Source organism: Rhinolophus hipposideros (assembly GCF_964194185.1).
Source record: "Rhinolophus hipposideros genome assembly, chromosome: 15".
In the NCBI taxonomy this organism is placed as follows: Eukaryota; Metazoa; Chordata; class Mammalia; order Chiroptera; family Rhinolophidae; genus Rhinolophus; species Rhinolophus hipposideros.
Genome location: NC_138061.1, coordinates 27812121 through 27828927, shown reverse-complemented (window position 1 = coordinate 27828927; position 16807 = coordinate 27812121). Strand labels below are relative to the sequence as shown.

Sequence of the window (16807 nt, the reverse complement as noted above, 5' to 3'; positions counted from 1 at the left end):
CTGCAAATCCTAATATATTTACCATCTGGGCCCTTTAAAAAATTTTGCAGAGAACATGGTAAGTGCCCTGCAGAGGTATATACTTAGTGTTCCAGACATCTGTGTGTTTCTGACTGTTCTAGAAAGTCAAGGAGCAGGTAAACCCATAAAGAGGTGGCCAAACATTACTTGAAAGTTCTTGTTTCCTCTTGGGGAAGTCACTTAACTTTCCGGTGTGCCTGTTTTCTCATCCACCAACAGGGGTAAACACTCCCATTAGCAAGTTCACAGAGAGGCTATGAGACAACTTAATAAGAGAACCTACGCCAAAGTGCCCAGAAAGCTGTACATTGCTAAATGAATATTAGAATTTTAAAAATTTGATTCAGGATTGAAAGTTCTAGAGAGCTAACAACATCCCATGTATGGTTTATAAAATTACTGAGTTTAACCTGTTATTCTAAGCGGCGTCATTTATTTATGGGAAGGCATTTGCTAAGAACCTTCTAGGTGCTATGCACTTACATTCATGGGAAAGGGAACTGGTCTGGGACAGGCAAGGAAAGACGGCCGCTTCCATTTAGACATGGTAATATGAGGAGCTGGGAGACGTTCAGGTAGAAGTGTCCTAGAGACCCCTAGAAGAAATGCAGGAGCCCACGTAAGAGGCCCCAGCAGCCCTGCAATTGCAGAGCCATCGGCACAATAGCGAAGGCTGAGGTCAAAGAGATGGAAGAACTCAGTGGAGGAGGTGAGAGCAAAGTCAAGGGCTGGAGTCACCTACTGAGGAATGTCATAGGCACAGACTGAAAAGCAAACAAGAGTCCCCAAAAGGATGAAGGAGTCGTCAGAGGAATAGGAGATGAATCGTAAAGGTACGCTGAGCTGTCACTGAAACCAGGGAAGACAGAATTCCAAGAAGTAGGTGGTTAAATGTGTCAAAACCCAAAAAACAATCAAAACCAGAAATTGAAACTCAGGAGGAAGCAATAGATGAGGCAAAAGAAGAGTCACTGAATCGCGCCGAGGGAGCAATTTCAGGAGGGCAGTGGGGGTAGATGTCCGAGTGCAGGGAAAGGGGTGAATGTGTGAGCGGAAGTGAGGTCGTGGTAGGGAGGTGGGCACAGGAGAAAGGAGTGTTTCAGATGACAACCAGAAAGGGCACAAAAGTAGGGGCAAAAAGTCTAAGACCGGGGAGTCTAAAGTCCTACCAGTGAAGCCAATTAGGTGAGACCGAAGGGGATGGCCATGTGCCCTGGCAACTAATAAATGCTCAAGAAGCAGCGACTGAGGGGGAGGTTCTCGTCTTTGAGGAAGGAAAAAGTGCAGAGTGCTGACTGGAGGACTCAACTCTGGCAAAGAGAAGAGACCCAAGGGTACATACGAAGTTGTGCCGAGGTTACAGATGTCTGTGTGGAGGAGAGTTTGGGGGAGTGGGGAAACACAACATCAGCTCGCTCAGGTTTTGTGACTTCCACAGTCTGCTCAGTGGAGTGACGCTGCCCAGATTTCAAACTAGCTTCTGAAATGAGGACTCGTTCTGTGACCGCAGAACAATTTCTTTCTTACTTTTTCTTTTTAAGGAGGGCGCAGCTCACAGTGGCCCATGCGGGGATCAAATCAGCAACCTTGGTGTTATCAGCACCATGGTCTAACCAACTGAGCTAACCGGCCACCCCCACAGAATGATTTCTAAACATGCTGTGGGAGATGCAGCTCAGTGACTCCTTCAGAAAACCTGGTCCCGGGCATCATCACCACCAACCTTTAAAGGATGTTAAGGAATGAGTTCTCGGGCTCCCAGGAAATTCCTACAGGAGGCCAAGAATTTGGCAGGAAGCCTGGGAAGTGCAGGGGCATTTCAAATGGCCAGAGTCCACTTTTAATATGGTTTTCCTGACGACTGTCTCCTCAGGAGACAGTCCTTCCTAAGGACTTCGTAAGTGTGGTCAAGATTTCGGGCTTTGTCTCACTTGGTGCCTGGAATCGCTCACACTCCTCATTCTTTAGTGTCAGCTTTTCAGACGAAGAAGATCAAAGCTATGTCATTCTCAGGGTTTTCAGATCTAGAGAAATATACATTTTTTAATTGTTAGGGCAGATGCCCAAACAACAATCAAAACTGCAAGACTCAGGCTGACAGTCCATGGATTTGTTCCAAAGCTGCCAGAGTCCTTTTGATCTACAAAATTTAGCCCTGAATGATTTTACTTTAGAAGCTTGTGATCATGTGATTCATGATTGAGTGGATTTCAATATTCAGAGGGCTGAATTGCAGCCTCTGAAGAAAACATGTTTCTTTATAGAGTGAAAACCCAGTGACACTTCATTGTGCCACACAGGTAACAGGGCCACCCCTTTGACATTCGTGTTAAATGAGGGCTTGCTATTCTTTCTCACTAGGCAATACCGATCCCTCACACAGCATCCTGGAGCATTTCTTTTTTCTTCACCCCCGCCTTCTTCTGCCTCCCCCAATCCCATCTCATTCAAGCCGTTGTTTCTCAGTCTAGTTGTGTAGGACACAGCTCCCTGGCCCACGCTGGTATTATGAGCCTTGCGCTCCTCACGGCTGAGGCAGCTGGTTGCCAGTCATCGGTCAGCCGCTCACACAGAGCATTTCTTCCTACTTCTATACTGTGTTCTGAAAGGGAGGTCCTGGAAAGGGCTACTAAAGAAATGGTGGCGCTAACAGCCTCAGACAGGGCCTCTGTGTCTGCGGGGTGGGAAAGCCTCCCTTTTTTTCACACCAAAGCTCTGTGAATGAGGATCACAGCCATGCTGACATCTCTCATGGCCTCTACACCCCATGTCAGCACCCCTGTCCGAGACTTTATCCTGTTTTCCTGTCTGTCCACCCAATGGGACCATGAGCTGCATGAGGCCAAACACCCTGCGGGTCACATTCCCAGACGAATCTCATTAAGCATAAAGCTCCACAGAGGCTCAATAAAAATCTGTTAGAAGGAGGGAGGCTGGTGGCCCTTTCAGGTCCCATCACCACAGGTGTGATGGGCAGAGACTCACTTACTCCAGGGTACAGGCCAGAGTACCAGCACAGCCAGCCTTCTCTCCTTCAGGAGCTTCTGAACATAATGGTGCTTATTTTTAAACAAAAACTAACATTTAGTGAGCACTTCTTTATGTCCCATTCTAGTCAACACCATGAGTGGATCTGTCCCCAATCTTGAGGCAGACAGAAGCATTAGGCTTCTTTTAGAGCTGAGGAAGTGGCCCAAGCCTGGTGGCATGGTGGGGAAGCCCTGACGTTTACATAGCACTTTCCAGTGTGCCAAGCACAACACCTTCCTGTTGGCATATGATCCTTACAACACCGCATTGAGACAGGGGCAAGGATTATCATCCCCCTTTCCCACATGATGAAACTGGCACAGAGAGGTGAAGTCGCTGATCCAGGGACAAACCGCTGTAAGAGGGAAGACCCAGGACCAAACTCTGGATCTAACTTGTGTTTGGTTCCTTCTTCATCTACTCCACTGCTCCTTTCGAACTCCCAAAGGCAGGAAGGAGCCCACAGGAGCTACCTTTTTATGCTGAGCTACCCTGTTAACAGCAACCTGACTGGGCCATAGAGTGAAGTGGGCTGCAGAGTGGCACCTCAAGGAGGGGGCAGGGAAGGGCACCTTGTACTCTACCACAACCTGTCCTGGTCCCACAGCCAAGTCCTGATAACGCTGAGAGGGTGTGAGAACCTGTATCCTTCCTACCAGGCTGTCCACGAATCACAATGACACCAGTGGGATGAAGTAACACAGAAATCATGGAACAGCTGCTCAGAAAATGATGGCTTTTGTTATCCACCAGATCAAGGGTTCATAACCCTGAAGTTCACGAGTACCTGCAAATCTACGAGGTACATGTGTTCCCACAGATATGGCTTTTTCTAGAGAATAAATCCACCGCCTCCCTTCGATTCCCCAAATGGGTTCATGACCAACACAAGGTTACAAAGCACAACACCACAAGCTGTTCAAGGGCAGCACGGTTCCCTGATGTGACCCCAAAGTCTGGCTCCATGCCTGACACAAAGTAGGCACTCAAGATGACGAGTGAAACAATGGCGGCACCTACTGCAAACAGTAACTCACATCAGTGGAGCACGATGAGTGCCAGCGCTTAGCACCAAGCTGTTTATAAGTAGAACCTATGAGGCCATGTGACAGACAAGAAACTAATCTGGAGTTCAGATCATTAGTCACCTGCCTACGGTCGCACCACTAGTAAGTGTCAGAACTAGGATTCAAGGCAGAATTGGTACAGAAAGCAGTAAGGAAAAAGCTAAACATTCCCATTCCTGGGTTTTTTCACAGTTTTGGCCTACGTGTTTGCTCCCTCCCCACTCTACTCATCTCAATCCTGACGCCTTTATCAGGAGTTAGCCTGGGTATGGGTATTGTATTGCATTGGGAGTCTCTCCCCACCGTTGTTGGCTCTTGATGAACTTGCTACTCCGGCGTGGTCAGTACAGGGGGCAGCATCAGCACCATTTGGCAGCTGGTCAGAAACGCAGATTCTTCCCTACACCCATTTAATCCGAATCTCTGGAGCTACAGCCTAAGCTTTGACCAGCTGTTCAGGAGATTCTGATGCCAGCTCAAGTTCAAGTGCACTCACACCCTCTTCCAGGCACTGCTGGTCTAGAGGATCTTGTCTGGGTCCCTCATCCCAGGGTCCTTTACTGGCAGTTGAGCTTGCCACCCAAAAAGGAAAGAAGTGGCCCACATTTCCCAGCCCCCGACTTGTCCTATTCTAGAAGAGAGACAGAAGTGATAGAAAGATGACTTCTTCAGCAAGGTCTGCCATGAACACTCCATCTAAAACATAACACCTTGTTTTTTTTATTCAGAATATCCTGTCCTTACCCATCAAGGCACTTATCACAGCTTCACAGGACACATTTACTAGTTTGGGTCATTTGTCAGATCCGTTCCTACCAGCCTGCAAGCTGCAGGGAGGCAGGACCCATGGCTGGTTTCATCATCCTTGCAGTCCAGCATCAAACACATCAGAGGAGCCCATAAGACTTTGCCGATTAAACATCAGGTAGTGATCAAAAGCTGGCTTTAACAAGAACAGGTGTTAGTTAATGTGTAAAGAAATATTTCTCACCTACCTGAAAGGCTACTGAGTCGTTTCTGCTGTTCTGTGTTTAAAAAAAAAAAAAAAAAAGCACAGTGTAAGTGATTTACAAAGACACGTTAAGACTGAGAAGTTTTGGCATACATGTTAGGATCCCAAAATCTGCATCCTCACTGTTCTCTGGGCTTAGATGCTAAAATACTGTGTAGTCCAGCTGAACACGGGGCTATAAACATGGCTCCAGTTATTCGAGTGTGATGTCTCCTATGGCCCTCCCCCTAAATCTGCACCAGGATTCAGGGGATTGTCACTGTTTTCTGGTTGTTTATATCGTGTCTCAAGATAATCTGATCATTGAAAGAGACCCTCCCAACTCCTTTGGTTTCAAGAGAGCAGGATGTTATATATAACCCCAGTCTTGCTACCTTTTGAGGGAAAGTAATTATAATTGTAACCGTGGCAGCTATCATCTCCCCAGAGCTTGCTAAATGCCAGACATTGTTTTAAGAGCTTTCACACAGGTTAACACTTTTCATCTTTGCAATAACCCTAGCTGGTAGGTCAGGTTGGCTGAGATACCTCAGGAAAGGGGCAAAAACTACCCAAGATGACACTGAAAACCAGAGATGGGTCTAGATTCCCTTGTCTGGATTCCCTTGTCTCCTAATCCAGGGTTGTTTCCAATTGCAATCACCAGGCCCCCACCATTCCTTAACATCGAGGTCTACTGGTTTCTCACCTTCCTGGGTACTCATTTAGAGGGAAAGCCAACCACTCCTTTGGAGAGTTTTTGGAGAGTTTTGTGTGTACGTGCTATGGGATAAGCACAAAAATGACCTTTACCTTCCGTAGCTGCTAAATATAAAGCAGCCACATAGATAAAAATAGAACGGTTGCCAGCCCATGCATGCTATCATCCTCCTCTTTGGCTGTGTCCCGACCCTGCCTCCAGAATCAGTGTGGACAAGAAGTAAACAGAGTGGCAGGGGAGCTCAGAGCCCTGTCCACCTCTGACACGTGGACAAGGCTCACACAACATGGACAATAGAAGCCCAGCAGAGCTCTAGGCTCAGCTCTGCCAACAGCTGACCAGCGACACTGACCAATCACGCAACCTCAATTTTCTCAGTTTCTGCCTCAGATCCCTCGTCTGTTAAATCAAAGGGCTCACTGGATCCATGGTTCCCAGACTCTGGTCTCCGAGCCAGAGGCAAGGCCTTCCCCAGCAGGCAAAAGCAAATATATTCAATTTAATAGACTACGTTATTCCCATTTCTGAGGTGTAAAAGGGCCTTTCTTTCTTGGAATGACATGTGATGCAGATAACAGCAATTGTTTTTCAGGGGCGTTATTTAGCAAAGTTAGAAATTAGCAGCCCTAGGGTGGTCCCCAGACTGCTTCACATGACATGAGATCCAGAAGCCTGGGAACCATTGTGCTCTTGCTCTCCAGTGTAGTCCACGGAGCAGCAACACTGACATGCCCTGAGAGTTGCTGAAAACTGCAGACTCTTAGCCCCGCTCTACACCTCCTGAATCCGAATCTGCAAGTTAGGAAGGCTGCAAAGACTATGCACGTTGAAGACTGAGAGAAGCTTTGAGCTAGAGGACTCAGGCTCCTCTTTCAGTCCTGAGAGTGTTCTGACTCGAATCCTTCTTCCAGACTGATCGTAAGCGATCTGCCCCCAGACACCCATGGTATGAAAGCTTAGGAGAGAGGATTCAGGGCTGTGCTGTGCATGACCTTCAGAGACAGGCCAGACACTCAGTGTCCCTCCATTTGTTTGCAGTAAGGAGAGCTGACTTGGAGAGATGGGTTATTGTCACATTGTGCTTTGGGCCAATTTAGGCAAGAAAAAAAGGGAACCTTTTTTAGGATGACTAAAATAGAATTCCAGAAGTAGAGCAAAGTTATCAGTGCCTCAGGAGACTTTGCAATAGTTAAGAAATTGTTTTTACGGGTACTAGCTCTGAGGCAAAGCAGAACTGCCAGGCTGGGTAAATTCCAAAGTAAAGCCAAAAACGCTTGACCTAAACTCCACTGATGATCAGTAATCCAAGGCTGGACCGACAGTGTGCTTCCATCCTCCTCAACTCTTCCTGCTCCACCTCCTTAGGGAACATATGGTTTGCTCTTTATTGAAGCTACTTTTAATTCCAAGAAAACTAATGTACTTGTATCTTTTTCTGAAGGATGTGTGATTCACGCTGCAGAATTCTGATTTTTAAACCCAAGGGCATGCATGACTTGGACAAAAGAGAAAGGTAAGAACCAAAGGCATTTAAGTGAATAAGAAGAATTGATTTGTTCAGGGGAAAAATAAGAAGGAACTACAGGCATTTCTGTGCCCAAAGACATGTCACTATGTGCCATCAGAGGGACTTGGCAGAAGCAGCTGACATTACACTTGGCATTTCCCAAAAACCAAGTTGCCTTGGGAATAAATCCCATTTTTAGAGAAACTGCCTTTCCTTCTGGGAACTAACTTGCTTCTCTTTGACTGGATTTTTTTTTTTAAAAAAAGATGAGTCATAAAGAAGTTCATAGAGAACCAAAATTTCACTTTGTCCTGCACTACAGAAGGTTTCTGGGCAGAGGAAACTATTGCCAGTAAGGGGTATGGCCCAGCTGAAAGCAGAATGGGCTCTTACATAACTTAGTGTGGGGGTGGGGACCTTTTTTTATTTTATTTGAAGAACAGATTCATGGGTAAAAATTAATATGAGAGTCGTACATAGTGAAAAGAAATTACTAAAATAAGTAAGATTTGAGTGGAAAGATTTTAAGTGAGAGAAAAGGTTTCATTCATCTACTTTTCAAGTTAGAAAAAGGAAATAGAAAACTCCATTTAATATGGAAAACAATTAAAAATAGATTCCAGTTCCAGTCTCATCCAAGTTAATGCAGAGAGAGGTGGGGAGCGGAGGAAAACTAAGAAGTAGACAAGCAGGGAGTCAAGAAAAGGAAGATTTGGTACAGAGCTCTGAACAAAATAACTAAACCTCCACTGTTATTTGAAATTCAGATGAAGAAGCCCTTTCTTCATCTCAGAAACAGCTTGAAAACTTTACATTTCACACTGCAAAGGACTTTTGTGAAGGGAAAGTTTATTCCTCTACTGAATTCCAAAAAGGAAAACGTGGGATTTACAATCACCTTCTGGAATTTTAAAGCAGAAGGGTCAACATGTACAATTATTACCTCAAAGTACTTCTGCTTTGGGAAACATATGGTTTGCTTATGCTTAGAGCCTAAGATGCCCCTGCAGAGAAGGGAAAGAGCCAACTGGAAGCAGTAAGAGAAACAGTAGAAAACAAACATAAACCCTCAGAAGAGTTGTCTCGGGCCACATAGTATAAGGAACAAACAGCCACTTCTGTCCCCCCCCAGAGGTGCACCGATGGTAGCGAGTGCGGTAACCGCTGGCGAGAATGGAGGCTGGTGAGTCACTAAGCAAATGTGCAATAGCCTGTTTTAGAGGTACAAAAACATGTTTTACATTTTCGAAAATTTTTCCTCCATTATATATTTTTTTTTAATTTTGGTACTCAAAAGTTTGCTTTCTAGAAAATTCATGATGTCAAAGAACTAAATAAATGATCTAAGACACGACTTAAAAGAGGTATTACTATATCTAGATTTTCCAAGCAAAGCTCTGATTAGAATTCTCAATTAAGGGACACCGGCTTTTTCCTTTCTGTCTTTTCTTTCTTTTTGGTGCTACCATCTGAAGATCCTGTGAACTCCCAAGGTGTGGGATGTGCACTACATCAGCTTATTTATTCCAATACCTGACATCGTCCCAAATCTACTTTGTGGGTCATGGGAGTAAACTGGGGCACGTGGTCTCAGGGAAGAATGGGATTTGTAAGAATTTGTGTGGAAAGGCAGAATTTTTGTCCCAGATGTCACAGAATAGCTATGTTGATTCATGCGCTGAGGGAGGGGTGCAACTCCCTTACCTCGATTATGTTGCAAGAGCACAATAGTAGGATTGACAATCGTCGTGGAAGGATAGGCAGATGATGGCTTGCTAACTGGTGCAAAGTTTTGGGAATTACTTCCAACACGAGATGAAGATACTTCATTTAGTAGAGGACTTGAATCCTGAAAAGAAAACAAACATTGGAACTGTCAATACACGAAACCCAAAGTTAATGCTTTTTGAAAAGAAATTTAAAGCTTGACAAGGACCTTAATTATAAAAAAAATGTAATCAACGACACATCGTTAATTCCAGTTAGAAGCTTAATCTGGAACGTTTATTTTTTGTTGGTATTAGTAAGGGGAGAGAGGGAAAGTGAATGTTACTGAAAGTCTCAGCAACATTATTCATTATTTTCACCTGGTAATAATTGCAGATCAATCCAGTTACTGAAAAAGCAAATTCATATCAAAGTGGAAAAACATGCAAAACTCATGCAATTCCAAATGCGATCCGAAAATGAGAGCTGGTTTAATTGGGAAAAAACAGGAAAAGTTTAGTACACTTGTTTAAAGAAACATGAGACAATGTGACAAGAAGCTGTCGATGTAAGAACAGAAAGAATTAAGTATTTGTACTCTTGGAAAGCTAATCTTACCATACACATCACTGAACAACCTTACTAGCATTTGCTTCAGAGATTAGGATATTATCCTGTCTTACTACGATTTTTTTTTTTTGCTCTAATATTGAGTGACAAAGATCTCTGAAGTAAAGACTTGCTAAAATCCTGACTTTTAAAACCCTGAGGGTTTCTGCCAGAAATAACAATAAAATTATTACTAACATAATCTCCATGATGGAATAATGCCAGTCTTCTTAAAGACATGAAAATAAGACCTCAAAATGTAGTGAGGCTATGTAAACAGTTTCCTCTATGACATCTATAAATTTTGCAACATTTTTATTTTAGAATTTAAAGCCAGAATATCATTCTTAAGGGGTCTGAAGAACAAGACTTTGTTAATCTCCAGATAAGAGTATGGCTTCAAAGCAATTCATATGCTTCAGAGATCAACTGCTCTGTAAGTACCTGCAGGACAAGAGCCATGCCTCCTCCCTAACCAGCCCTCCGAGCCCCCCCAACACAATGCCCTGCAGACAGCAGGTGCTTAGTAAATGCCACATGAATGGCAGGAGCCATCTCCTAGCAAAGGTGTTTCTGAACAACTTTTGTTCAAGGGAATAAAAGTTCAAGAGAGGGGTGGCCAGTTCGTTCAGTTGGTTAGAGCATGGTGCTAATAACACCAAGGTTGCCGGTTTGATCCCCACATGGGCCAAAAAACATTGGCTTTAAAAAATAAATAAACAGATTAATTAAGTAAGTGATTAATTTTTTTAAAAAGTTCAAGAGAACACATGCCCACCAAAAGAGAGGATGTGAGAGTCAGGACCCAGGACAGCTCCTGACACACAGTAGGGGTGGCTTCCTAAAAACACTGGCTTGGTCCGTCCAATTCTTCTGAAAGTGCCCTACTGTCACAGCTGTTATTTATGAGCAGCAGCTCAGTTTAGTAAATAAAACCTTTTCCTAAAACTCAAGAGGCACAATATGATCTCATACAAAAGGGCCTTATGTCAATTTTTTCATCTGTAAACAGTGGAAACCATTTACACTGTCTACTTCCAAAGTGATATAATAAAGATAAATGACATATCAGTGAAAAGTCTGCCATAATGCACCCAAGAAAGACAAAAAGTCAGACATACAGTGTTTTAAAGTATAAATACGTCCTGTGATGTCTGGAAAGATCACGTGAGTCTTAAGCATTTTATGAACTTTTACTCTGTGGCACAAGTCTTAATTTCTGGAACTTTACAAAACTGGCAATTAACTAAAAGAACCTGGACCAATTAACATGATTTTCTTCTTCCCTCTTACTCTCAAATAAGAGAGTATTGATATGCAGGTGGAGCAGATATCAACTTGTGGTTTGGCCACCATCCCCAAGGGATCAGCTCTTGGTGACAATTCTTATTCAGTGGAGGAATTCAAGCAGTTTCCCTTTTCACCTTTTACTCTGTTACCTGGGGCCAAACCAGAAGTTATCAGACCGACTGAAGTCCTCCCAGGAAGTCTATGCCAGGTTGATCAGTCAGGTTTGAGAAATTGAGGACACAGTCCCAACTAACCTGTGCTGGTACACCTGAAGAAAAATCAATATGAAAGCCCAGATCTACATAAATGATGAAGTGTAGGGTGCACAGCAAAGCTGCTCACGATGTATGCTAGCACACTGAAAATAAGACTTGCTTTACACACTGCTCTAGAGAAACTTTCTATGCCAAAGGGGAGAACACCTTTACTCTCCAAAATGACAGCAGCTCCTAAATTCATCTGTAAGTGGAGCTCAGGTGAGGTGAGTGCATCAGGGACAATCTAGCACTTTCCTCCAACAGGGCTAAGTTGTAAAGCTCCAAGCCCCTGGGTCTGGTTTGTTTGGTAGGGTCTTGACCTAACTGCATTGTGCTGCATCTAGAGATCTGAAAAGTGGTCCCAGCCCAGGATGTAGCTATTCCCATCTTTGCTGTGCCTGATATCTAACTATACATTTTCTTACAAGCCAAAAAAAAGAAGTTTCCTTCCTGCTTTCTGCATGACTCACTTCAGTTTGAGCCATTTGAGCCCATTTTGTAGGCATATCTCTTTACGCAAAGGGAGGTCAGTGAACGTTTAGTTCCATCAGCCAGTTGCATCACCCTAGACCTCAAAATGTGGGCCACTGACCCTCAGTACCAGAATCCCCCAGCATACATGTTACCAAGTCGTCTGAGTGCTACATCCCTCCCCAAATCCGCTCAATCAGGAACTCTAGGAGTATGATCTAGAGTTGACAATTTAAATGAGCTTCCCTGCTGCTCAGACGATCCCATGTACACTAAGCTTGAGGACCTGTACGCCACTCAGATAAATCCTGAGAGCAGAGGCTGTGCCTTGTTCATGCCTGTATACACAGAAACCAGCAGAACGCCTAGAACATGGTAGGAGCGCAATAGTAATTGTTAGCCAGTTACTTATTTTTGAGGAACTCTGGCCCCCATTTGCTAGGGCACATCCTTAGCAATGTAACATGTTTCCCCAAAAATAAGACCTAGCCGGACAATCAGCTGTAATGTGTCTTTTGGAGCAAAAATTAATGTAAGACCCGGCCTTATTTTACTATAAGACCAGGTCTATAATGTAATGTAATATAATATAATATAATATAATATAATATAATATAATATAATATAATATAATATAATATAATACCAGGTCTTAGATTAATTTTTGCTCCAAAAGACGCATTAGAGCTGACGATCCAGCTAGGTCTTATTTTCAGGGAAACAGGGTAGCTAACATTTTTGGGGCACTCTCTGTACCAAGCACCATAATCGAAATTTTTACATACTCAGGCCCACTGCACCCCAGAGCCCTGTGTGTGGATCCATGCACGCCCATTGTACAACTCACACTGAGGCTCTTTCAGAGTCTGTCAATCTCCAGGGCCTCTGACAGGAGAACAGACCGAGAACTGTGGCCCAGCTTTTCTCTAACGCACCTGGGCTTTCCCACCCCTGATGGGGACCTGTCCCTCAAAGGATGGGAACTTGAAGCGTCAGGGCCCTTGAACGGCACATTACCAGTGAGGCACTGTTTTGCCACAAAGGCCCTGGGAGCCACTACTCAGGGTCCCCAGCAAATTCCTTGCCTATTCCTTGAGGAAATAGTTCTAACATCTGTCAAAGGCTTTTATATCCATGTGCTCAATTAAACTCGACTCTTTTTAACCTAGTCTCTGTCACTAATGCATATAAAAGAGTTAATTTACTTGCTAAATCCACACAAGGGTGAATCTTTTCCTCCCCTAGAATCTCCCTGCTCCCTGGTAGAGAAACTGCTGCTGGCTTTTCCATATTAATTTTTCAGCTTTCCTCAGCTCTCAACATGACATCTGCCTGGCCCGTGACGAGCATAACTAGCCAGAGGCAAGGCCACGGAGGTTGCTCTCTCCCAGAGAAAACAAAGTTCTTTCAGGAAGATGTGCATTCCAAACAGGACAGAAGAGGGACTTGAGAGACTGTGGACAGCCGCGAGAGACCCACGGACACACATGGGAGGCATGCACTCTAGTGAGAGCAAACACAGTTCCGGTCATCACGCAAGCACAGTGGCAGCCAACACTTCCCTCGGAACTTAGTACTTCGGTGAGAAAGGGGTGTTTTACTGCCGGGAGCAGACATTCAGGAAAGCTGTGAGGAAGGGATTCCAGCGAGCTTACGGTACTTGAAACAGCTCCCGTGAGGTCAGGCTCCGAGACTCTGTGGAGGCCCTCCGGTACCGGGGGCACCAGCGGAGGTGGTGGTGAGAAGGATGGTGGTGACTGGCTATCAGGGGGGTGGGGGCCAGGAGCGCTGGCTGGCTGGCTGTGGTGGGGCCGCCTCTGCAGATGAGGGGGAATGAAATCATCTAGAGTCGGGAAGGTCAGAGGTGAGCCGGCAGGGGCGGTCGCCGGGATTGGGGGGCCAAGTGGCCCCAGAGATGCTGGAGGTCTGGCAGTGCCTTCTTGCCCTCTGTCAGTATTAACCAGGTAGAGAGGGACAACTATTACCTCAGGCTGGGCTGGGCTGGAGAAAGTGGCATCCTGTAGGAAATAAGGGGGTCGTTACGTAAAGGGGTACTGCAGAGAAGAAGGAATTCCATATTTAAACAGATGAGAGTGGACATGCAATGATGTACTCTGAGAACTATTTAATCAGTGCCCTTTCTTCAGAGTGCATGAGACAGTCGGTGCGAGCCAGTTGGCCTCCTGACATTCTATGACACAGAGGGAACCCCATCCAAGTTTACTTTCCATCCATCTATTTTTGAATCCTTTTAACACTTTATGAGAGTGAAAGAGAGAGAACAACAGGACAGGCAGGCAGGCTGTGTTTAACCCCCAAAGCCACTTGCAGAGCCTGAAAGCTTGGGAATAAATACAATTTCTTTGGCACCCTGTTATAAAACATAAACACTGTATTATTAGTCTACATATTCCACGCTCTGGCATACTTAGAATATTTACAGAAAAAAAGGAGGGGGGACAGAGAGGACTGTACTGAGATGTTTAGAAAGAAGAATTTGGGGTTCAAGCTGCAGCGATATTAATGAGGAAAGGGAGGGTAGGGGAGCCCAGAAAACAACCGAGCTGCTCGCATGAGTTTCAAAAGAGACGGAGGAGAAGACACACAAACATTCCTAATTCCTTGCCTTGGCTGGATAACACGGCTGCAAAAGGTAAGGTTCTTTTCTCTTCCGGTTTTCGGGATCAGAGGTAACCTGGGGACCTAGCACAGGTGGTCTCACTGCGTCTGGGCACGGAGGCCTAGTCCCCAGGGAAGGACTGTCACCACGGCTAACAGCATCTTTACGGGGGTCAAAGAATAGCTTGGGAGTGTGAGGAGGAGGAGCAGAAGGTGGCTTTCCCGAGCCGGCTGTGCGGGAGACAATGCTGGGAGGAGGTGCCTGAGTGCCTTGGGCCGGGTCACGTGCAACTCGACAGAGGCTTTCCAACGCCACTGGGCGAGTGTTATTGGATAAACAAGGTACATATAAGCTGCTGACCTTTTTATTCCCAACTGCCTCATGACGTGTGTTAGAGCTCACATTCCCACTATAAACTGTCCTGGTGGCTATACAGTGGTGCTGGGGTTGTGCAGAAGCACTGGACAATGTGGAACCAGGAAGCGAGGGCCCAGGACACACTACACCTCTGGGAGCTGATCTGGCTGCCAGGGGAACAGAGATGGGCTGGGATCGTGAGGGGTTCTGCTGGCTGGGGGTGCTGGGTGGGATGTAAGGCTTTGGTGAGCTCAGGTAGAGCGAGTCCTTGTAGGTACTGGGAAGGGCCGGGGGCTGCCATGCAAAGCGGCCCTCCTTAGGGAGAGGAGGGCGTGGGGGAGCAAAAACCTTTAGTATTATTTTCAAGACACAGTATCAAGACAGGGAAGAAAGAGAGAGGAGGGGAAATGGAAAGAAGGGCGACCATTAGAAATAGCAGCATAACATGATCTGAAGCAAAAACAATTCTAGACATGTTTTTAAGCAAATCCTCAGCTTAGACTCCTCATGGAGTTGACATTTCTCCTCTGGGTAAAGCCAAGTACTGAATCATACTCACCAGAGAGGCAGGCCTGACTCTCCCTTACATCCCAGGGAGGCTGAACTCAGCCCAAAAGAGGCCACGTGTTGAGTCAATTTTGATACCAGTCCTTGGTCGACCTGCACCCTTTTAGATCTCCTGACTGAAAAAGGGTGCCCAAGGGCTAACTGCCAATGGAGGAAGCCCCAAAGACCCCAATTTTCTCACACTTCCTTTCCTCAAAGATGTTTCTCTTTGTGTCTTTGGCTTTAAACATTTAAGTTCACTGAAACTCTCATGTGTCTTTCATTCTTTTCCCTTAGGAGATGGAGAATTGAAAGAGTCATCCTTGCTTGTCTCACAGGAGACAGATGTCTTATTTGAATCACTGAGATTTAGCATTCAGTTCCATAAGCATAACAAATTAAAGCTCACCAAGAAAAGAATGCTAAAAACTTGGAATCTACATGTGCTCTTTTCTCAAAGGAAACAATGTGATGGAACTAATCAAACAATTTGATTAGAAGAAAAACAGGCATAAGATTACAAGCAGGTAGTCTCCAATTTTTGATGCACATAGAACAAAGGGACCAGACAATAAAGCACTTGATTGGCCCACCAAATTGGACTGTGTTTGGTTTATCCAACTCCAGCCCTTTTCCACCAGGCACAGACAATCCTAGCAGCAGTGGTGGGGTTCTCAGCCTCAGGCTCCCAGCTTAAGCCTAAAGTTCTGGTTCCAGGTTCAGAGCTAGAACGTTGTAGTTCACATCTCATCCCCTCTTGACAACATGGTTCCTCGCTCCTCTTAGCGTCTCAGTGGGGCAGAGGGTCAGGAAATGGCTTAAATCTCCAGACGGATCTTCATTTCAATGAGAGCCATCTGTCAACCTGTGGTTCAACTGGGAATTACACCATAAGATGAGGCAAGTTTATTTTCCTAGGGTTATGGCTGAATGTCTGTGTCCTCCCAAATTCATATGCTGAGCCCCTAAGCCCAGGTAATGATATTTAAAGGTGGGGCCGTTGGGAGGCACTTAGGGTTAGATAAGGTCCTAGAGGTGGGCCCCCATGATGGGATTAGTGTCCTTATAAGAAAAGGAAGAGACCAGAGCTCTCTTTCCACCACATGAGAACACAATAAGAAGGCAGCCATCTACAAGCCGGGCAGAGAGCCCTACCAGGAACCGAATAGGCCAGCACCTTGATTTCGGACTTGCCAGCCTCCAGAACTATGAGAAATATACGTCTGTTGTTTAAGCCACCCCTCGATCGTATTTTGTCATAGCAGCTCAAGCTAGACACCTTGATGTCCTCACCTGCCCCTATATTCAAAGATTTAAAAAATCTTTAAAGACTTTTTTTAACAGAAAAAAACCAGAACCTTCCTCCAAATGGCACAGGTAAGGTATATAGGAGTTTGGTCAATATCTGGTAAATGAGCCGTGACCAAAAATTGGGGGCGGGGGGATGTGTGCAAGGGCATGGATCTATTTTGAGGTTGCTTTTGATTTTACTTTTATTTTTTATGAAGTGCAGGTGACAAGGGGAAAGGATATTAGCAAGGGTGAATAGGTGAGAACTAAAGAAGTTCTATGACTCTGGATTAGAATATTAATCCAGAAACAGTAAACAACCT

General features: G+C 45.1%; 1 protein-coding gene across 50 annotated transcripts in view; it reads right to left on the bottom strand.

Moving 5' to 3' along the window:
- The window catches only part of SORBS1 (sorbin and SH3 domain containing 1), a 221724-nt gene that overhangs the window by 80335 nt on the left and 124582 nt on the right, over positions 1-16807 (bottom strand). For 25 of the 50 annotated variants that reach the window (XM_081073924.1, XM_081073928.1, XM_081073929.1 and 22 more), the window contains 2 exons: positions 9042-9186; positions 5114-5143 (listed from right to left, as the gene is read on the bottom strand). In XM_081073924.1, coding sequence (XP_080930050.1) covers positions 5114-5143; positions 9042-9186 — 175 coding nt within the window. Of the gene's footprint in view, positions 1-5113; positions 5144-9041; positions 9187-13326; positions 13690-16807 lie in introns of all 50 variants that reach the window. The other 25 variants (XM_081073897.1, XM_081073899.1, XM_081073898.1 and 22 more) reach the window with 3 other exon arrangements.